The 23,694-nt window shown below is 36.1% G+C and overlaps 1 protein-coding gene across 1 annotated transcript in view; it reads right to left on the bottom strand.

Moving 5' to 3' along the window:
- The window catches only part of CD2AP (CD2 associated protein), a 142,751-nt gene that overhangs the window by 74,490 nt on the left and 44,567 nt on the right, over positions 1 to 23,694 (bottom strand). The window contains exons 3-4 of the mRNA XM_040473713.1: positions 12,045 to 12,198; positions 2,280 to 2,380 (exon numbers count right to left, since the gene is read on the bottom strand). Of these exons, the coding sequence (XP_040329647.1) occupies positions 2,280 to 2,380; positions 12,045 to 12,198 (255 nt within the window). The remainder of the gene's footprint in view (positions 1 to 2,279; positions 2,381 to 12,044; positions 12,199 to 23,694) is intronic.

The raw sequence follows: 23,694 nt of genomic DNA, 5'->3' as shown, positions 1-23,694 counted from the left end.
AACAAAATGCTGAAAAAGCACAAGAGAAAGGCTTAAAATAGTTTTTAAAAGGCTCCCCTAAAACGAAATGACAAAAGAGCTAGACATTAAAGGCTGAGTAAGAGTTTTCTAGGTACAAAGCAAATGAAAAATACAGTGACATAAAAACAAAGGACTTATTTCTAGACTACATACAGCTGAGATACAAGATAGCTAGAATACAAGCTGTCTGAGGAAGAAATGGAAGGCGGTTACAAGTGAAGAGTTCAGAATTTTTTTTAGCAGATTTAAAGAGACTCCAAAGTTTTGAGAGTTCTTCAAACCATGGTGATGGAGATATATAGACTAAATGGCAACTAAGAGAGAAGCATCAGAAAACGTATTATCTACACCTGCAATCACAAATTGGCAGCAAGGGAGTAGTTACGGTAAATAACCTTATAATTCCCATAAATTAAGGAATTCTCAAAAGGCAGGATAGCACAGCAATGAAGAATAGTAAGATTCTGCTCTGCTGCATGCCGTGTGTATGGGCATGGGCAAAAATAGCTGAAACAAGATCTCCTAGCCTGCATGCTCATCAACAAGGTAATCGGGACAACCCTCCACCAAGAAGTGGTGGTCTTTGTCCCCACCGCCTTCAATCTTGCTGACTTCTGACATGTTTGTAGCCAAAAGAATAGGGTGAAAGTGACACTACCACTTCCAAGGTCTGATTATAAAAGGTCTCTAAAGGAAGTAACATAGTAACAAAATTAGGTTAAGAAAGACCATTAAAACAAGTAACAGCACTTTTAATTTATACACTGTATTTACTGCCATAGAATTTGTATGAATTCTGTGTATGAATTCTGTGTATGAATAAAAATCAAAACATGTAGGCATTCTAAAATGTTTATTTTTATTCTTAGCTACTTTGATTACATCAATCTTTAGCTTAAAATTCAACATGTTCACTGAAATACTTACACTCAGAGCCCTGAAATGCCATGCAATAAGTCCAAGTATCTTAAGGCCCCAATACAGTGAGAAAGCCAAGCCAAATGGAGAAGCTACATAATGGCTCTCCAGAGGCAGTCTTCAAGTCTTCTAGGTACCAATCACATTAGTAAAGAAGCCTTCCTAACATTCTACCAGCACCTAAACTTTGAGTCTTTCGACTTGAAGCCCCCACACATCATGGAACACAGACAAGCCATCCCAGCTGTGCCCTATATGAATTCTTGACTCACATAATATCCATGACCTAATAAAACAGTTGTTCTTTGCTACCAACTTCGGGATAGCATGATATGCATCAACAGTAACTAGAACAGTTAATCACTTATCTTCTATGACTCAAACTCTTCATATATAAAGTAGAAATAAAAATTCCTGTCTCCTCAGGCTGTTAAGAAATTTAAAGAAAATAATAAATGTGAAACACTTAGCATAATGCTTCAGACACATAGGTTCAATAAAAATTATTATTGCCACCTGACAGAAATAAAACAGAATTGTCTTTTGTATAAATACATTGGAATTTAATATAAACATTAAGGGATAAATTACATGATGTTATGATATAAAATCAATCCTTATACATGATATACATGACTATACATGACATCAAAAGATACACTTTGAAAATGGGATCTTCAGCTGCCAAATAAAACTCTTAATATTCCTTTAATATTCCTTTAATTCCTTTAATATCCCTTGGTTAACATCTGTATATGATAATTCAAATAAGGCAAACCTTTTAAAGAGATTCTACTTTTGTATCCCTCTGCTATGCAGAAGGTAAAATTGATTCTATTTTATTGCTTTGTGCCTAAAGTGAATTCAGAATCAAAGAAAATGTTTATTTTTATTCTCAGCTACTTATATTACATTAATCTTTAGCTTAAAAATTTTTTATTCCTGAAGTCAATACATACAAATACAGTAAGTACACAAGACCAGGTGTAGTAAGAATGAATAAAGCTTGGTTGATGGGAGGGGAGGGTGGGTGATGGGTACTGAGGAAGTCACCTTTTGGGATGAGCAATGGGTGTTGTATGGAAACCAATTTGACAATAAATTTCATATATTGAAAAAAAAAAAAAAAGAATGAATAAAGCTTTATTCCAAAGGATAAGACAACCTTACATAAGTCATTAAAGAACCATTTTAAAACCTGTATGTTAAAATGTGTATAAAAAGCAATGAAACTCGTAAAAAAGTTCTACTGAAAACTTAATATTCTTACAAGTCAGTTTTCTAATACCTAGAGCATCAATTACAATTGCTGGTTCGTCTCTAACATAGGTTTTCCTTACCTCTTCATTAATATCAATAATATCTCCCACTTTCAGCTCCAGTTCATCCTCATTTTGTGGAAGGTACTCAAAGAGAACTTTACACTGACGCTTCTTGGTCTCTAAAGGAAGTAAATTAGTAACAAAATTAGGTTGAGAAAGATCATTAAAACAAGTAACAGCACTTTTATTTACACAGTGTATTTACTGCCATATGTATGTATGAGTTTGTATATGTATGAATAAAAATCAGAACATGTAAGCATTCTAAGCAGCTAACCACAATCAGTTCTGGCTGGCTTTTCACCTTGCCCCCACACTACAACCTACTCATGCCAAAATAAATTCAAACCAACTAGAAATAAGGTAACAAGGCTCCTAGCCATGAAATCTATGTATACATGTGATCCCCAACTAGACAAAAGTAAAACAGCCAATGCCAATTGTGAGACTAAAAACACATACAATAAAAGACACTGTCGGCAAAACAAATTTTATCATAGCTAAGCTATCCTCCAAGACAGTAATTTTCAGACGACTTCCTGATCGAAGTCTAGGAATACTCAAAATGCGCTAATTTAAAAGTGTCTGTGTTAAAAAGACACAAAATGAATAAATCCAAAATGTATCTTATCTTCTTTAACAGCTCTACTTTCCAACAGATAAAAATCAAATTCACATAGGTAAAGATAACAGTAATTTTACTTTAACTTTTCAAACGAACTTCATTTAGACAAATAATGTTAACTTATAACCATGCAGTTTGAGGTTCTCAACTTCTTTCAAACTCTAAGAATTGAGAACTCAGACTCACTCCCATCTTTAAAATTTAATCATTAAAGTACCTATGGATAGATGACCAGGTATCACCGATAAAACGATTACTTCCTGCTAGTCAAATCCTCTATGTTCCTCAGACCAGCAGCAACAGTATCACTTCAAAGCTTCTTAGAAATGCAGGCTCCACCTCATACCTACCTGTTCTGGACTGAATTCTGTCCTTGACTGTACTGAGAGGCAGGACCTTTAGGGAGGTAATTATAGTCAACTAACATAAAAATGGAGCCCTAATCCCCACACACACTTAATTGTGCATGTGTGCACGTGCGCACACATATACAGGAGGCTGTGTGAGGATGCGGGGTAGGGGCGAAAAGGCAAGACTTGCAAGTCTGGAAAAGAGGCCTCACCAGAATCCAACTCTGACAGCACCTTGATTTTAGACTTCTAGCCTCTGGAACTGTAAGAAACTAATATTGCTTCTGTTGTTTAAGCCATCTAGTTGGGGATATTTTGTTAGGACAGCCCCAGCAGGCTGAATCAGAAACTGTACTTTAAGATCTCCTAGGTGATTCTCAATCTTGCACTCAATGATCTAATTATACTGATTTCTAATTGCTTGAAAATGACAAGCCCTATTCCTTTTGAGACTTAAATACACTGCTTCTTTTAAAAAAATTAATGTCTATTTATTTGGGGGGCGGGGGGGGGGGGATGGGGGGCAGAGAGAGAGGGAAACACAGAATTCAAAGCAGGCTCCAGGCTCTGAACTGTCAGCACAGATCCCAACATGGGGCTGAAACCCACGAACCAAGAGATCATGACCTGGGCCAAAGTCAGACACTTAACCGACTGAGCCACCCATGCATCCCTAAATATACGGTTTCTTTTGCCAAGGACACTTCACTTTCATCCACAAAGTCCACCTTTCGCTGTCTTCAACTCATCTTCAGGTCTCAACTTAGAAAAAACTTCTTCCAAAACAGCTTTCTGGATTAGGTACTCTTCCCTTGTGCTTATATACTTAACACTGTTTACTTCTACAACCTACCTGTTACTAACAAATCTGTTTCCTTTTCAATCTATCATAATGATTTATTTTCTTGTGTGTACTCTCTGTAGTCTGTAGGCTAAAGATAAATGGGTACTGAGTTTGTTAAATGCTCTCTCCCCAGCACCCAGCATAGTGTTTATGCTAGGCCCATTATTTACATACACACACACACACACACACACACACACACACACACACACATATGAACAATTATCTAGGCCTAACCATATGGCATCAATGCCAGGAAATATGCCAAGGGTATCAACATTCCATCAGCCCTTTACCACCAACAATCCTAAGGTTTTTCTTAATAATTTAAATGCACACTTAAGGAACTAACAGAATTTAGGAAACAGGAAGCAATTAGTAATAAAATACAAATACATAATGAGATGGCAAATATTTAGTACAAGCTACAAATATCCCCAAAATTAATAAAGGATAGGTTTGGAGTGGAGCAGATGTGGAAGAATTCAAAGACGAAATGGTAACAGAGTTACACAATTAAACATGAACACAATACAATAAGGTGGAAAAGATGTAGCAGACATTCTAGATAAAAGTTTTCCCAATGAGTTGATAGTAGAAGGAATACAAGGATTCTAAGGAGAATTCCTTCTATTATCAACTCATTGGGAAAACTTTTATCTAGAATGTCTGCTACATCTTTTCCACCTTATTGTATTGTGATAGTTGTTGCTGACAAGAGACTCCTGAGAAGTAGTCTAGATAGATACAATTTAACTACATCAAATCATGTCAAAACAAGTCCAAATAAACTTTTTTATATAGTTAAAAAAAAAAAAAAAGATGCCATGGTCTAAAAGAAATAACACTAGTTTAGAAGTCAGAAGACTTGGGTTCTAGTATAGCTGTCATTACCTTGTTATTTGACCTAAGTTCTCTGGGAATCAATGTCCTGAACTACAAAGTAAAAGAGCTGGACTGGATTAACTATGACAGTCACTTGAGCTCTGACATTTATGGATCTATGAAATTGTTCATCAAGACAAAAAATAAATCCAACTGAACCTCCAAAACAATAAAAGAAGCATATTGCATGCAATCAACACCATGAAAGAGGTGCAAAACAGACATGACAATCAAGCAGAAGGATCTAGAGTCTCCAAATAAGAAACAGTTACACCTCTGTTTCTCCCGCTTCATTAAGGAATTAATAATATCTGATTTTAAAACTGTTTTACAATAGAAGGAACCAAAACAAAAAACAACAACAACAAAAAAAAAACACTGACCATACTTTTATAAGTAACCTAGAGTTTATAGTAAAATTTTTCAAATGTCACTTTCATCACACCTCAGAGTTAATTTTTAAGTACTAATAGTGGTTTTTATGCATACCATAAGAAAACTTCTCATCTCTTCTACTATAGATAAATATAGTTCATAAATACTTCTGGAAGTTAAAGTGAGCTTGAAAAAATGAGTCCATAAATGTGTTCTCTGTCATTAGCACTTCATAGATGGAGGGAAAATGATCTACATTACTGAAAAGAAATTCTCTTCTGCTCAGGGTGCACTTCAAAGAAAATCCTTTCGATCATTTTGGTGATCTTAGGCCTTTAAAAAAAAATGTAGCTTGCTTCTTTTTAATGAGTATTAGTATCTTTTAAATTATTTAAAGTGGATAGAGAATTAATTAGCCCCCCTGCTCCCAAGCAGATCAATTAACTTTGAGGATCCTAGTTATATCTTAACCAGAAACTTTGAGTTTGTGGCACACCTGGGTGGCTCAGTCAGTTGAGCATCCAACCTGACTTCAGCTCAGGTTGTGATCTCACTGTTCGTGAGTTCAAGCCCTGCACTGGGGCACAGCTTGGAACTTGGAGCCTGCTTTGAATTCGGTCTCCCTTTGTCTCCGCCCCTCCCCCTCTCTCTCTCTCTCTCTCTCTCTCTCAAAAATAAACAAACATTGGGGTGCCTGGGTGGCTCAGTCGGTTAAGCGTCCGACTTCAGCTCAGGTCATGATCTCGCGGTCTGTGAGTTCGAGCCCCGCATCGGGCTCTGTGCTGACTGCTCAGAGCCTGGAGCCTGTTTCAGATTCTGTGTCTCCCTCTCTCTCTCTCTCTGCCCCTCCCCTGTTCATGCTCTGTCTCTCTCTGTCTCAAAAATAAATAAACGTTAAAAAAAAAAAAATTACAAAACTAAAAAAATAAAATAAAAAGAAACTTTGAGTTTGTGTTTTTTCTCCCTGGTCACACTAAGCATAATTCACCAGAGTGTTCTCCAAAGTAGTTGGCAAAATTATTCACAAAGATTTTTTTTTTTTATTTTTCAAAGAACCACATTAGATAAAAACACCTGAAAGGCCCCTATTATTGCTACAAAATATGAGCCATTTAAAAAAGAAAATTTTCGTAATTCCATATTTAAATATGGTTTACTCATAAGTTGAAGTGACTGCCTATGTTGTTGAGTTCATCTATTAATTGCCAGCACAATGAAAGGAATTTTGAGATTTTTTTATACTGCAAAAGGCATACACAGTATCTACCCGTAAATGTTTACTGAATTCCTACAATGTATCAGAACCTATGCTAAGCACAAAAGAAAATAAAATAGTATGTACAAGACTAGTTAATAAAAGGATACCTGAATAGAAGTCAATTTTTAAAATAACTATAACCAGTATTTCATCACAAGCAACCTCTATATAGCTTTTCAGATCCACAAAGAAATAGAAAATTTGTCAAATCAATGTTTTGTAAGTAAAGCTATTGACAAGGAAGTAGATAAAAGAGATATAGGGAAAAAAAGCAGGGATATACTTTCATGCCTTTTATGTACTAGTACTATTCTAAATCCTTCACAAACATCTCCCCAGCAGATAATACAGTTTGTTGTCATCATCTTTTCCCAGTGAGAAACAGGAACTCAGGAGTTAAATAACGTGTCCAAGACCAAAGAACTAAAATGAGGCAAAATTAGAATCATACCCACATACGACTCTTAAGCCTTTTATCTTTCCACTTTATCGATGCTGTCTCCTTTAAAAATTACAAAGTGCTTTAACATAGTTCATACAATCTACTCATGCTGGATCCTTACTACCTGTAAATACCATGCGGTTGCTTATCTCCATGGATCTTCTTCCTAAGGTAGCAATTCTACCTGGAATGTCATAATCCCCAATCTTCATGTGAATGACAAGTTTTACCTAAGAAAGGCTTAAATATATCTTGCTTGACAACCCAGTACAGAACTGCCCCTTTATTTGAATCATAGCTACATACTTTAAAAACTATAGTAATAGTTACAAACATTTATTGAGCACTTCTTATAATATTTACCTGATATGTTAATACCCGTCTCCTACGAGGTAATTATTACTATCATTTCTGTTTTATAGTAACTTGATGTTTCCCCCTGTTAGATTACAAGTTCTGGATCATCATCCATACCCAGTTTTACTTGGCAGATTTGACTGCCCCATTAACACTGTTCTCATAGTCTTCAAATTCACAGGTATTAAAGCATTCAGCACATCAATGTTGAAACTTTTTCAAAAATATCTTTTAAAAAATATTTTGTATTTTGGGGTACCTAGGTGGCTGAGTCAGTTTAAGTGTCCAACATTGGCTCAGGTCATGATCTCCAGGTTCCTGAGTTCAAGCCCCACTTACGGCTCTGTGCTGACAGTTTAGAGCCTGGAGCCTGCTTCAGATTCTGTGTCTCCCTCTCTCTCTGCCCCTCCCCTGTTCACACTCTGTCTCTACCTCTCAAAAATAAGCATTAAAAAAATATATTTTGTATTTTTTTTAAAAACAAAACCAAATTCTATACAATTTTACACTCAGTAAAGTTACTCTATTTTTCCTACTAAAACGGAAAATCTCAAGAAATGCAGCTCCATCAGGAATGGCAAATATTTTCATGGTTCTGAAACATTCAGATCAAACCAAGCTCTCAAAGTATGGAACCATTCCTCACTTAAGATTACAATTTTTAATCTCCCCATCAAATACTAAAACAAAGAGCACACCACATTCAGAAGCTAGGAGGCTGAATGCTAACAATTTCACAGACAGTAGCAAAAGGACTCCTGATCCACTTTTGGTTCTGTTTGGTTCTGGAAATTTATCTTCATGTTTTACTGTAGCACTGAAAATTTTCTGATGTCAATTTTTTTTTTTTTTACCAATTTCTTTCTCCAATAAGCAAAGAAAATAATAAAATGCTAAGAAACAGAGCCATTTGCTATATAGGGCTGAATTTTCCTTAAATTTTTTTCTTATCCTCAGCAATAAAAAGCTCATACTGCCTAGAGCATTAATTGAAAGATCAAGCTAACTGAAGAATCTAACTATACTGCTGATATACTTCTTGATTATAACAATCAAAGCTTAGATTGTCATCACCATCATGAAGAAAAAACTCAAGTGATTAGGGATGAGGTATTATATCTACAACATACTTGCAACTGATTCGGTTAAAAATGTGTTCTACATACACGTATACAGATAGAAAGACAATGTGAAAAATGTTAACATCAAACTTAAGTCTTAAATTAATTTAACATCAAACTTAAGAATATAAAATATTCATAGTACAATTATTCTTTCAACCTTTCTAGAAGATTTCAAAAGAAAATAGAAAGTTAGAACACGCTATCCTATTTATCCGATAAGCTGCAGCTGGAGAGGAGTCAGATGAGCCTTTTTCCCCTTCTGAGTCAGAATATTTTTTTTTAATTTTTTTTTAATGTTTATTTATTTTTGAGACAGAGAGAGACAGAGCATGAATGGGGGAGGGTCAGAGAGAGAGGGAGACACAGAATCAGAAGCAGGCTCCAGGCTCTGAGCCATCAGCCCAGAGCCTGACGCGGGGCTCGAAATCACGAACCGTGAGATCGTGACCTGAGCTGAAGTCAGACGCTCAACCGACTGAGCCACCCAGGCGCCCCATGAGTCAGAATATTTTAATATCAAAGAGAAGAGCCTGAGCTAATATGCTCATATTTTTTTTTAATGTGTGCTGTAAAAATGTATAGACAATGACCATATCTTGATGGTATTCAGAATTTTCATTATTTTCTTTAGCACTGACTCAGAATCAGGAGGCAAACTATTTGCTAGCAACCATTTTCTAATAATGAAACACTAATGTTTGGCATTCTGGTCAACTAATTTTTCATGCAGCAAGATCATTTCTGTAGTATCAATCTCAATGTATCTTTTACATTCAAAGTAATTATTAACTAGATAAAAAAATCACTTTTGCAGCACTAATAATGAATACAAAGTTACAAGCAATGATGTCTTCCCTCACTTATAGCAAGAGTAGATTCACATATGACATCAATTTTTTTTCCAAATGCAAAGTGAAATATCTACTCAATTCTTCACTGAACAGAATACAGAGTTGTGATGCTGAAAGATGGCAATTATTTATTTGCTAAGTAATATTACTCTACAATCATTATCTCTGCCTGATTTTACAAGGGCTTCAGCAGCAATGGGACTAGTATGTGTTTTTGCTATAAGATATGTCAACTTGTTCTCTTCTATAACTTTAGCAACTTACAATAATTGTCCTGGAAAACATTATTCTGTGCTCACTGTAGAAAAACCTGTTTGTTTCACCACAGTTATTATGGTTAACTTATACACAACAGCAAAAGTTTCAATGGCTTTATGACTAGACTTCATTAAAAAACCAACACTTTTTTGGCTTTGGAAACTACAGAAAAATAGCTAACAATTCCAGCTTCCAGATACTTAACCCCACAGGATGTATCCGAAATTCTCCTTTTTAGTTGCTTATACATTTAACACATGCAGATTTCACTTGCCTTGGCACACAGAGATTAAAATTGAACATTCACACTGCAGTGATTATTATCAACCTTTACAATGGTTTTGTGGGGTTTTTAAAATTATTAATAATATTGGTTAGTAGTATCCACTACTATTTAACATTACAATAAACCACCTTTTGAGTAACTGGTCTATTTTGTGAATTAAGGATAAGATACAAACAGTAACTAAAAAAAATTAGATTAAAAAAAAACAAAAAAACATTAGCTTGCTTTTCCTGGAAAAGCAATCAAAGCAAAAGCAACCTGCATCCTGTTTTACATGTTAGCACCAAATGACCAATTTAGTCCTTGTAGCACATGCACTTAAAAACAAGTTATGGAGCATCCTTAGGAAAAAGTCTAAGTCTCCTGGCAGCAGCTACATAACAGGTTTTCTTTTACAAGAAAAAGAATTATGACCAGTGTTCTTGAGGAAAGTAAAATGTAGTGTGTCTTTTCCTACTAGGAGACAAAATGAATAAAATGATCATAACCTTGAAGCCCTTGGTCTAGCCTCTACTTAAGAAAACTGTTCTTTCTTTTAGCTCAGCAAAGCTAAAAGTGGTAAATTGATTTTACAATCGAGGTCATAAGTAACTCTTCCATGGGCCTAAAAATTCTCCTGTGCACAGAAATTCTATATACAGTTTCACCTGTAGGATATGAACACACTCTGTAATTTGTCCCCACGTCTCTAAAGAAACAGAGTCTGAACATCCAGGACAATTAGAAGTACTGAACCTGTCCACCTTCAGGCAGTAGGCTGAAAGCAGTACAGGCTGTACCTAAATACTGGTTGTACACGTTTAGTGGGAAACAAAAAGCACACAGCATTCTTCTGTCCTAGAAGAATTCTTCTGTCCTTGTCTTCTGTCAAGAAATCTTTTTCATTTTTATGAAAATGTGTTTTCATTTTATGAAAATAATCAAAGGATGACAGCATCTAGAAAGTAAAGTCTTCCCCCAAACTTCACAGACAGTAACACAGAAAGTAACAAGATACAAGGAGAAATTTAGATAATATATGTGAACAAAATTTCTTCACTGTGGACTACGTGGTTCCACAGGGGACTTTACAAGCCACAGTATCAAAGGCACTGACATAAGATAAATGTGGTTAAATACTCATTTACTACTAACTCTCATCCTAGTAATCAGTATTCAATCTCTCAAGGGGCTTCAGATCGTACTATGTTAAAATACTATCTGCTCCCATAATGTTGTATTTTGTACACATTTAATGTTGAATACTTTTTTTAATGAGTCTTTCCCAATACTGTAAGCATTCTGAAAACAGCAATACAATCTATGTTATTTACCACTTTCTCACCAGAAGCAAAATAAAATTCAAGAGTTTAAATGATCTAAGGGGGGCGCCTGGGTGGCTCAGTCGGTTAAGCGTCCGACTTCGGCTCAGGTCACGATCTCGCGGCCCGCGAGTTCGAGCCCCGCATCGGGCTCTGGGCTGATGGCTCAGAGCCTGGAGCTTGCTTCTGACTCTGTGTCTCCCTCTCTCTCTACCCCTACCCCGTTCATGCTGTGTCTCTCTCTGTCTCGAAAATAAATAAACGTTAAAAAAAAAAAAATTAAATGATCTAAGGTCATAGGATGGACTCAAACTCATGTCTGATTTCAAATGGGGTGCTCTCCCTCCATACTAAAATGTTCTAACATATTTATAGAATACCAAATATTTAAAGGGCACTCTGCTGGGCCAATGACCTTGGAAAACTGAGTATATGTTCAGATGTCTGACCACTGGAGAAAACATACTATCAAAATTCTTGCATCTACACTGCTTAAAATGAACAAACATTAAACATCCCATTAAATAAATGGTATTAAAATAAATTTAAGGCAAAGCATTAACTATTCAACAGTCTGTAAGGCTAATAAGAAAACAAAGCCTAATATTTTAATTTATAATTCCTATTAATAGTCAGTCATCAGCAGTTCATGCTCAAATATCTTATGAAAAATGACTACAGGGCCGGTAACTTAAATGTGAATATGTACGAAGTTTCTGCAGTCGGCCACAAAAGGTTAAGCTAATTTTTCTTTTCATAACTTCTAAACAGCTATAAAACATTCTTTATTTTGAATTATTTAAACAGGAAAGAAATTATCTACATACTCTTCTTAATGGTTTTGGTCTGTGGATGTGGCTGAATTCCTCCAGCTGGAAGTCCGTATGTACTTATCCGTTGTACAAGACTTGCTACATTCCCATGTCTTTCCCGTTTAATGGGCAAATTGTCATCCTTGGATTCTGGCTCTCTCTTAATTTCCTATAACAGGGGAAGAGTAAACAGGCAAACTAAGTTGTATTTTATCAAATTAAATCCTCAAATGTAAAATACCCAAAAAAACAGGTACGGTGGTTATTATACAAAACATGATAGCAACAGTCTTCAACATTTTTCTCTCCCCCACATCTCTAAAAAACGCAACACACTTTGGTAACAGTGACTCATTATGAGTTTAAGTCTTCTCAGAACTAGAGAAAGAGGTAAAGAAAGGCTGAGATACCACCTCTACCCCAAGATACAAGGAAACTCTGAGATACATAAACAAACAATAAAACAAACAATGATTTCTAAGTCAGGTTGGGCAAACTTTTTCTAGAAGAGGCCAGATAGTAAAATACTTTAGGATTTATGGGCCATATAATTTGTTGGAAAAATGAACTGTGCCATTTGTAGTGGAAAAACAGTTATATACTTACATGAATAAGCATAGCTATGCTCCAACAAAATTTTATAGACACTAAAATGTCAATTTCATATAATTTTCATATGATGTTAAATATTGTTCATCTGATTTCTTCCAACTATTTATGAATTCTTAACTAGCATTCTCAGCTCATGGGCATTATAAAAACAGGCAGTTAGATGTGGCCTGTGGGCTATAGTTTGATGAACCCTGCTCTAAGTCATAGGTATAACAGAAGATATGCAAGCAGATTATATATACTGAAAAAATATATTTTGTATTTTTCTGAAAAACAAAAACAAATTCTATAAAATTTTACACTCAGTAAAGTTACTTTCCTATTTTTCCTACGAAAAGGGAAAATCTTAAGAAATGCAGGTCCATCAAGAATAGCAAATATTTTCATAGTTCTGAAACGTTCAGATCAAACCAAACTCTCAAATTATGGACCCATTCCTCACTTAACATTACAATTTTTAATCTCCCCATCAAATACTATAACGAAGAGCATACCACACTCATTATGCACACTGTCTTTTTGTTGGACAGTTTTGCATTGATATTACCTATTTTCTAAGAGATTTTTCTCATTTGTAGGACGAAATTAAAAGGTTTTCTGAATTTGTCAATACTTGATGCTCTTCTTAAGTGAGGACACTTTTTCACTGGATTTCCTGGAATCGTTTTCAAAATCAGGAAAGTAAGTGAAGCTGGTGGAAAATAGATGCTACTATGTTAACATGTGTTTTATTTACTGGTTGATCAGGTAAAAGGAAGTAAAGGGCAGAAGAAGGAAGAAACACTGAAAACTTTAGTAACACTTCATAGGTGGTCAGAAAAATTTGTAGTCTGATGAACCCTGCTCTACGTCATAGTTCTAACAGAAAATATGCAAAGTATGAAATTAAAAGAAGACATACAAAAGGGAAGTCGTGCCACATTCAGTAATTAAAAACTCAATTCTCATAAAGTTATCAATTCTCCCTAAAATTGATGTAATAATGTAATGCAATAAAATAGGCCAACAAAAATAAGAACAAATAAATAAGAATGCAACTACACTGATTTATTTGCTTCACAGATAAAGAATAAGAAGTAGCAAATTAAATGGAGATAAGAAACATAAACAAATGGGAGATAAATATAAGCAAATGAGAAGGAGCTAAAAAGGTTGGAAAGGATATAGTTATTCTTCATCTATTAAAATAATCAAAGATATTTAACTGACTGCACTAACCAAAAACAACTTAAAAGATGATCAACAAAATTCACAAACCACTTCTTCATGCTGTATCTTTATTAATAATTTGGTTATCTAATCATTGCCAGTGCATGATCACATAATCTGAAAAAAGTAAGCAATTAACTTCTATAAAAGTCACAAAAGAATGACACAAATTAAAGGGCAAAAACTTATTCTTATTTCTCAAATGAAAGAGGTTACCCTAAGCAGAGTGAGTTCTGCTTATGCTAATTAAAATTTAAGGAATACACAATATTTTTAATTTGACATTCAGAATTTCCAAAAGTGTTATATAGAACTAGTACCTCCAACTCTATGAAACATAAATCAGAAGATACAGAAAAGTGATTTTTACTAAAGATTTAAGAATATAAGCAGGATTGAATATTTAACATATGCCCACTGTTTTAGGTTTGCATCAACATTAGACCCGCACTTGAAAAATGAGATTTCCAACCTAATAAAAATGGTTTGCCCCATTCCTATAGTATTTATTGTTTTTAGAATATAAATGATAGTGTATAAAGAATAATGCAGAAGTAACTACATCAAATCATTAGATTTTCATTTTTCTTATGACCAAATTAAGTTGTATAGTAACAAAAAACCTTTAAGTCCAAACTGAAAAGGACCAACAGGAGAAAATCTCCTTAATATGAAATCAGTATGTACCTTCTGAGTGCCATCATATCAAAATCATGAAGGAAAACAACAATAACAGATATAACAGGACTATTTTGAAAGTTTCTAAGTCTATTCTCTCTCCCAAATATGCTCTTCTCCACATAATTATTGTCTCTCCAACCTGGACAAAGGGCCTTCCTATTGCCAACTATCCCTCCCCCATTTGGAAAAGGCAAAAGTAGGAAAAGAGAGGAAAAGTTACATACATTCATTTTCAGTGGCTACTCCTTTTCTTTCCTACTCCTTTCTTTTCTCCATCACAAGAATGTTAATGAGAGCCAAGTGAAGCAGAGTGGGAAAAACACTAAATAAATAACTCAGACATACCACACTGAAATGGACTGAAAATACCCCAACAATTTATAATAGTCACATTTTTCACACTAGTTACATGGACTTAAATATGTTATTTGTGCTTTCAGTCCTAGGTTGAAGGGATTTTAGGATAAGAACTGCCAATAATGAGGGCTATAGTATCTATGACTCAAAAGACATCAGGCCTACTGAAGGAAGATCCTGCTCCCAAAGCTGCTAGACTCCTGGAGGCCACCGATGACATTATCAAGTAGACAATGGGTGCTGATCCAAAAAGCCAGGCCAGGAGATATCCCAGAAACCCAGGTTCTGGCACTCAAACTTTCCTGATTTAAACTATTTCTACAACTTGAGGGGTGCCTGTGTGGCTCAGTCGGTTAAGCATCTGATTTCAGCTCGGGTCATGATCTCACAGTTCGTGAATTCAAGCCCTGAATCAGGCTCTGTGCTGACACTCAGAGCCTGGAGCCTGCTTTGGATTCTGGTCTCCCCCTCTCTGTGCCCCTCCCTAGCTTGCACTCTGTCTCTCTCTCAAAAATAAACATTAAAAAAAATTGTTTTAAATAAATTATTTCTAACGATTTGAAATGCCGTAGCAGGAACAAAATTTATTATTTCTCCTTAAGGGGAAAAATTAGAATTTAACTTCCCAGGTTAAGTCCCAGGTGAACATTAACATAGTTTATATAATAATGTTTTGAATTTAAATTTATGGTGTAAAATATAGTATACAAATGGGGAAGAGAATACAAATAATTCAGTTAAAAACACAGGTAACAGTCTATAAGGGATCTACCAGATTCCGAAAAGTGGAAGGAGATTGGGGGGAGGGCTGTAAGGAAAGAAATGTACTTTTCACAATAGCCACTTCTATATTCCTTGAATTTTGTTTCAACATGTATTATTTCAGTGATTTTTTTAAATAAAAAATTTGGTGTGCTCAGAAATAACAGTGCTACAAGTCAAATTGTCCTAGGGCATTTAGAGAAAGATCTTAGTTGTATGAGCACACATTACTAAATACACATCTTAACACATCTTTTCTAGCATTACCTGTACTGAACTCTTTCTTTAACTCAGTGAATATAGTCTCCATAGGATTCAGAATATTATAAAAAATATTCCAAGTCACAGAACAAATTGTTCTTAATCAATGTGAATAATGTTGTACAGTAATAAAATATGTATTATGATGTATCTTAAGTGACTACACACAACTTTGACATTTTATCTACTGTTTTTATTGTAATTCCCAGAAAGGAAGTAGAGTTGTCTTCCATTTAGTATTCTGATACCTCATGTGTTTCAAATAGTGAAAGTAAATCAAACACAAAATTCTCTCCTGATATAAAGCCAGTTTCCTGAACTACTCTATCAAAGTCACCAATACGTCTTCTAAAACTTGAAAACATTGCTAAGGTTTATCTAAAAGAACTAACAGTGTTCATAAAATAAATGATTCAAAAAAATTAAGGTCACATAAAATCATATTGCCATTTCCTGAATTAAAAACCTAATTCTTCTTATAAGAACAGTGGAGTATCAACAGATTTAAAAACGAAATCAGCATTCTTCCAGAAAAAGGATGTGATAAAGTTTTGTTCTGAGACAGCAAGAGAGAGTGCACGAGCGTGAGCAGGGAACAGGCAGAGAGAGAGGAAGACAGAGAATCAAGGTAAGGCTCGAACTCACAACCATGAGATCATGACCTGAGCTGAAATCAAGAGCCAGACACTTAATGGACTGAGCCACCCAGGCACCCCAAAAGCTGCAATATTTAAAAAGCAAGAAATCACTAAGACTCATCCAAACTAGTCACAGATCACCATCTTATTCCCCATATTGCTAGTTTTTCTTTAAAACTAACTTTTTAAAAAGATTTTAAATATACTTAAAGATTTAATGTCTACTTAACCATTTAATCAATGGAATATAGAAATAAAATAAGGGGCGCCTGGGTGGCTCAGTCGGTTAAGCGTCCAACTTCAGCTCAGGTCGTGATCTCACACTCCGTGAGTTCGAGCCCCGCATCGGGCTCTGTGCTGACAGCTGGGAGCCTGGAGCCTGCTTCAGATTCTGTCTCCCTCTCTCTCTGCCCCTCCCCCACTCACACTCTCTCTGCTCTCTCTCAAAAATGAATAAACGTTAAAAAAAAAAAGAAATAAACATTTTTAATGAGAGGTAAGTTGTCAAACTGCCTAAGTTTTCAAAAAAAAGGATTCAATGATTTTAACCTTTTTGTAAATGAGGGAAAAAAAAGGCTAGAAATTTAAGTCAAAATAAAGAAAAAATATCCAAAAGATTTTTAGTAACTTGTCAGCTTCCTGAAAATATTTAAGTGTTAATAACTTGTTTCCTTGTTCTTTATTATATAAAAAGTCTGAAACACTTTACCAAGCTCTGAGAACTCTTCAAAAGGGATCAAAATTTCGTTTTACATTTAAAAAGGCTAGGAACAGCAATTCCTTTACCAGCACCTGAGACCTCTTCTGTGAATATATACATTTATTTTCTAAAGTAAAAATATGTAACAATATCATGTAATAAACTATAATACCATCAGTATAAAGCTCACAAGAAAGCTCTATCAAAGCTCACAAATTAACATCCCTTATACACCAAACACTGTACAACTAATAAAAGTATTTCTGTTAACTTCTTTTAATACCTTATTTCACTGATATTTCTCTACTTTTAAGAAAAACTAGCTATTATTAAAATATTTTTTACATTTATTTATTTTTGACAGAGAGAGAGAGAGAGAGCGAGCAAGCACCAGTGGGGGAGGGGCAGAGAGAGAAGGAGACACAGAATCCGAAGCAAGCTCCAAGCTCCGAGCCCCACATGGGGCTCGAACTCGCAAACTGTGAGATCATGACCTGAGCCGAAAAGTCGGATGCTTAACAGACTGAACCACCCAGCCGCCCCAAGAAAAACTAGCTATTATTAAACCATTTCTAAAAGAAACTCTATGTAGTGAGTTTTTAGACTTTAAGGATATGCATTACAATCTATTAAGTGCATAACCATCTATCTGATGCTTACCAGAGGGGAAGGAAGTGGGGAGATGGGTGAAATAGGTGATGGGGATTAAGGAGTGCACTTGGCGTGATGAGCACAGGGTGATATATGGAAGAGTTGAATTACTATATTGTACATCTGAAACTAATATAACACTGTATGTTAACTAACTGGAATTAAAATAAGTACTTTTATTTTTTTTTTTTTAATTTTTTTTTCAACGTTTTATTTATTTTTGGGACAGAGAGAGACAGAGCATGAACGGGGGAGGGGCAGAGAGAGAGGGAGACACAGAATCGGAAGCAGGCTCCAGGCTCTGAGCCATCAGCCCAGAGCCCGACGCGGGGCTCGAACTCCCGGACCGCGAGATCGTGACCCGGCTGAAGTCGGACGCCTAACCGACTGCGCCACCCAGGCGCCCCAATAAGTACTTTTAAAAACTGCATCACCAACTAGATTTCCCTTATGTAAAGATAGGACAGATGTACTTTTCCTTCTTCTTCCCACTAGATAAAATGTTAAAAACTCTAGACATTACATATTAAAAATAAATAGATAAAAATAATCTGGAGGCGCCTGGGTGGCTCACTAGATTAAGCATCAGACTCTTGATTTCAGCTCAGGTAAGATCTCACAGTTAGTGAGTTCAAGTCCTGCACAGGGCTTTGTGCTGACAGCGCGGGAGCCTGCTTGGGGTTCTCTCTCTCCCCTCCCACACTCTCTCTCTAAAGCAATAAATAACTTAAAAATACAGATAAAAATATTCTGAAAAGTGAAGAAAAGAAGACAGGTCAGCCAAGAGAGCGAGGTTCCTTAGAACCTGGTTAGTGAGTTCACGAGGTTTCTTTTTGCCTCATATATTCTAGACTAAATACTGGAGAAGCTGACAACCTGTTAATGCCAATGAGGCGGGGGGTGGGAGGGGTGGGGGTGGGGGGTGGGGTGCTCCAAGAAAAGCTGGGGTCTCTCCAACCAGAGGACCAAGAAAAGGGTAGCCTAGCAAGACAGAAAACTCCTAGCCGATAAAATCACTCTACTACAGTCAAATAACACAGGGGAAAAAAAACCCAAAAAACAAAATTGTAGCCCCCTCCCCACCCATGCCAGCCAAAGCTAAGTAGGGAACCTAGACTTCCTTCCACCCTCACCAGGCTATAACCAGACACCCCAATCACAACCACTACCCCACTCACCCAGCCAGGGTGGTATCAGAGAAGGCCAAGTGGAGAGCCAAGACTCCCTTCCCCACTGGAGAGGGCGGGGAATGAGTCTCCTCTCTTCCCACTGCCAGTGGAGGCCACAAGGCAGTACTAATGAGGCACACCTGCCCTTCAGTCAAGGCTTCAATGGAGGCCAAGTGGAGCCTGAACTCCTACCCGACCCAGTAGTAACCAGGAGCTCCTATCTCTCCAAGTGTCAATGGAGACAGAGTGGGAAACTGGACTGGAGGTAGCTTTTTTTTTTTCCCGCAGCACAGGTTCTCTAAGAAAAATAAAGTTTCAATATAGATCCAAGGTCCTCAACCAACATTATTATTTTTTTCTGTATTTATACTGCCAATACTTCTACCAAGACTTGAACACAAATCCTCAACTTTTAATAACAAGTCCTGACAAATGTCTGCTTTCTCTCCTTTCTCAGTATCTGAAACAACTTTTCAAAGGCATTTCATTTGAGCCCCCTCATCTTCTTAGAACTAACTTTTCCATTCCAAAGGACTTAAAAAATAAATAAAATAATAATAATAATAATTTCCTCCAGATCACTCTTCTAAATATAAGACTTTAGTTCCCCAGACAAGACCTATCAAAATTAGTTTTACCCTAAGGAGCTAGAGCTTACACAAATCCTAACACACTAAAAGCTTTTTTACTGTCTAGCTCCTCACACAGCAGGCCCACTTTTAAACAGACTTGATCTGTTCCACCACAACCAACACCAAGGCTACAGATTTGGTTTAGGGAAACAGGCTAATCAGGCTAACTTCTTAGCTCATATTTTCCCAATTACTTTCTTCTTTATTTTTGTCCTTCCTTAAAAACCACTGGCTTTTCTTAAAGAGAAATTAGAAAAGTTCTTATTTACCTATTTTAACATTTGATTTAACAGTAGCTGGTATAGTACAGGCACGGGGGGGGGGAGGGGAACCTATTTATTCACTAAATTACCAACATAGGTGATTTTCTTCTCTGATTTTCCGTTTATGAAAAGGAAGTTCCTGAGCAAAATATAACAAGATGAAATAATAAATCCACTTCATATCTACATGCAAAGTACAGACACTCAAAATCTAATTCCTACCAACAACTCAAACAGGTGGGATTCCCCACCTTTACACAGTAAGAAATGCATGCTCTAGAGTGAAACATCTTTAAGGAAGAACATGCAGGAGGCATATGTATGGGTATGGGGGAGGTGGGGGTAGGAAGTCTAACAGAGGTCTATACATCCTGACTCCAAAGGCCACGTTCCTTTCCTAATGCCACGCTATCTTCTTGACATAGCTCTCGTAGAGGAGTTGGCAACCACATCTATCACAGTAAGTCTACCTTCTTCTAATATCAAGATCCTCCTCAAAAGGAATTCATTCCTTATCTCCTCTACACCTTTCTGGGTTTTTCTGACCAAATAACCTCAGAGAGGCTATCCTACAACATCCAAATTAAAGTATCAAATGCCATTTTCCACCTCCCATTACTCACCTTTTCTCTTTCAAAGCACTAATGACTATCGAAAATTATCATCTTATTCATTTATTTTTTTTTTTTACATTTGTCTGTTTTCCTCCCACCATTAAAAATAAATTCACAAAGAGAAGGGAACTTACCTGTTTTATCCACTACCGTGTCCCTAGCATCTATACAAAGTCCTAACACACAGAAAGAGCCTCAGTAAGAATTTGGACAAATGAACAGATCACAAACAGAAAAGAATACGATGGAGAGGCAGGGTACGCGGAGGCTATACTGCAGTACTGCCACTGATCTTACTATAACATACCTCAAAAGAGAGTACCTGGGAAATTGGGTTTCTTAACAGAGATACTGAAGAGGCTCGTGATCTAAAAGGAATTGAAAACCCTGCTACACAAGTGCTGCAGAAAGAGACATGTGGTTGATGAAAACTACAGGCTTCAAATACAGCTGAGAAGTATCCCCTACTTGGTGCTAAAGTTGCTGCTGATCTTACTTGCAACAGAGAAAGAAAGCTCTTATTTTACTTAATTAAACATAACTCACTAGCTGGACTACAAACTGTATGAAAGCATGTATTCCTTTTGTTATGCCACCACGGAGATTGTAATGCTGTTACTACAATGTAAGCTATCCCATTCTTACTGATACACTGGGCCTTCTACTTTCTTAACTTGTATAATTAAACCTTGTTTTTCAGCACAATTTCCAGGAATGGAGGCAGTAGGAGAACAAGAATGAAACTCTGATTTCATTTTATAAAGTTACCTACAGAAAACTGTACATGAGCATTGAGAGTTGGCTTCATTTTCTAAATATCTTATTATTTTTACATTTTTTGCATATTTTCATTCCATCTTTAGTCTTTGAAATGCCCTCACATCAAAGCTCAAGTTTAGTTTTGGGGGGGAAAAGTTTATTTCCATAAAATTGCATTTTGAGGAAGCAGTTTGATTTTTCCTTTCAAGAGTCAATTCTAAAGGTTATCAAAAGCACTTAATTTTGTCATTCTAACCTCTTTCAACTATGCTGATGCTACTGGAGAATTTCAACGGCTAAGATTCCTATCACTTTGTCCTTAGATTCTTAAAAGCAGGGAATGTTACAAAATGTAATAACCAGCACCTACTACATAAAATACATTTCTCATCTAAAAACAGGCTGGTATTTGCCTGTCACAGAGCTACCTACTACCAAGCCCGTGGCCTACCGACTATCACCGGTATGATTTTGGGCATGAATAACATATTCCCTAATTTTCAAAGATGTCAGAATAAACTGAGAAAACGGATGGGAACATGCAAAGTCTTAACATGAATAAAAGGTATTATGTCTATTAGCTATCCATTTGCTTCCACTCTCACTACACTTTATAACTTCAACTCTTTCCTCTTTAATAAAATCTTTCCTTCTCACTAAGATTAATCCATTAAAGCATTCTATCTTCCTTCTCCTGTCTCCAAAACCTGTGATTTCCCTAGTATCTTTCAAATAGTCATAATACCTTTAAAAAAAAATTTTTTTAATGTTTATTTATTTATATTTGAGAGAGTGAGAGAGAGACAGAACAGGATTGGGATGGGGCAGAGAGAGAGGGCGACACAGAAACCCAAGCAGGCTCCAAGCTCTGAGCTGTCAGCACAGAGCCCAACCTGGGGCTCAAACTCAAAAACCATGAGATCGTGACCTGAGCTGAAGTCAAACACTTAACTGACTGAGCCACCCAAGCACCTCAATGAGTCTTAATACCTTTAAATGACACTCAAAATGCACTGTACCACTGGCTTCAATCCATACTTTTGGCCTTAAATCCCATTATACACACTCCCATAGAAAAACCTGCATTCAGCCAAAATAGTCCATTATTTTTACCGCAAACCATTTTGCGTCTTTGACAGACATAGAGCGCACTAATTATTCATCTAACTTCCTATCTTTAAAGACCAACTCAAGTGTTACTTCCAAAATCTCTGAAAAATATTTTCTCCAAGATCCTTTAGCCTAACCTATTATCTTTACGGCATATCTGACACTCAGCCAAAAAGGCACAGCAATTTTTCCACCTATTTTCATGCTGTTACCTCCCCCAATAAAGTAAGTTGTGGGAACTCTTCTCACCACACCCCAAAATACTTCATAGTCAATCACTAAGCATTTTTTTAATGGAGTGTTTACTTTGTTTCATCTCAGTTACAGCAGAGTGCCAAATATCACAAATAACAACACTGACACTGAATCTCAAAGTTTACATGAACAAACAAATCAGACACTTGAGTCCAAGCTTTAGTCTAAAACACTGAAGTTGAGAATGTGGAAAGATCTGATAAACTAGCAAGTTTCTTCCCAATTTTGGCTCAATTCTTAAACACTACAAATCCATAAGGGAAGAGTAGACTATTCAATATTTTTTAATGTGGAAAAAAATTTAATTAGTGCCTAAATCACAGCTGTACAAAAAATAAAGCAAGACTGATTAATGATTTGTGCTGAAAATCAAAACTTTAAAACTAAAGAAAACTTAGAAGATTAATGTCTTTAAACCTTCCCTGCTCCCAAGTTATACTAAGACAAGTCACAAAAAGCACTTATGATGTGAATGCAAGCTGGTGCAGCCACTCTGTAAACCAGTATGGAGGTTCCTCAAAAAAACTAAAAATATAACTACCCTACGACCCAGCAAATGCACTACTAGGATAAATACCTGTGCTGTTTCGAAGGGACACATGCACCCCCATGTTTATAGCAGCACTATCAACAATAGCCAAAGTATGGAAAGAGCCCAAATGTCCATTGATGGATGAATGGATAAAGAAGACGTGGTGTATGTGTGTGTGTATATATATATACACACACACACAGACATATACATACAATGGAGCATTACTTAGCAATCAAAAAGAATAAAATTTTGCCATTTGCAACTACGTGGATGGAACTGGAGGGTATTATGCTAAGGGAAATTAGTCAGAGAAAGACAAATATCATGACTTCACTCATATGAGGACTTTAAGAGACAAAACAGATGAACATAAGGGAAGGGAAATAAAAATAATATAAAAACAGGGAGGGGGACAAAACAGAAGAGACTCATAAATATGGAGAACAAACTGAGGGTT

The sequence above is a fragment of the Herpailurus yagouaroundi genome, unplaced genomic scaffold (assembly GCF_014898765.1).
Source record: "Herpailurus yagouaroundi ecotype Mexico unplaced genomic scaffold, PumYag 139, whole genome shotgun sequence".
Classification (NCBI taxonomy): Eukaryota; Metazoa; Chordata; class Mammalia; order Carnivora; family Felidae; genus Herpailurus; species Herpailurus yagouaroundi.
The sequence above is the reverse complement of the archived record's forward strand: the minus strand, read 5'-3'. Positions and strand labels throughout refer to the sequence as shown.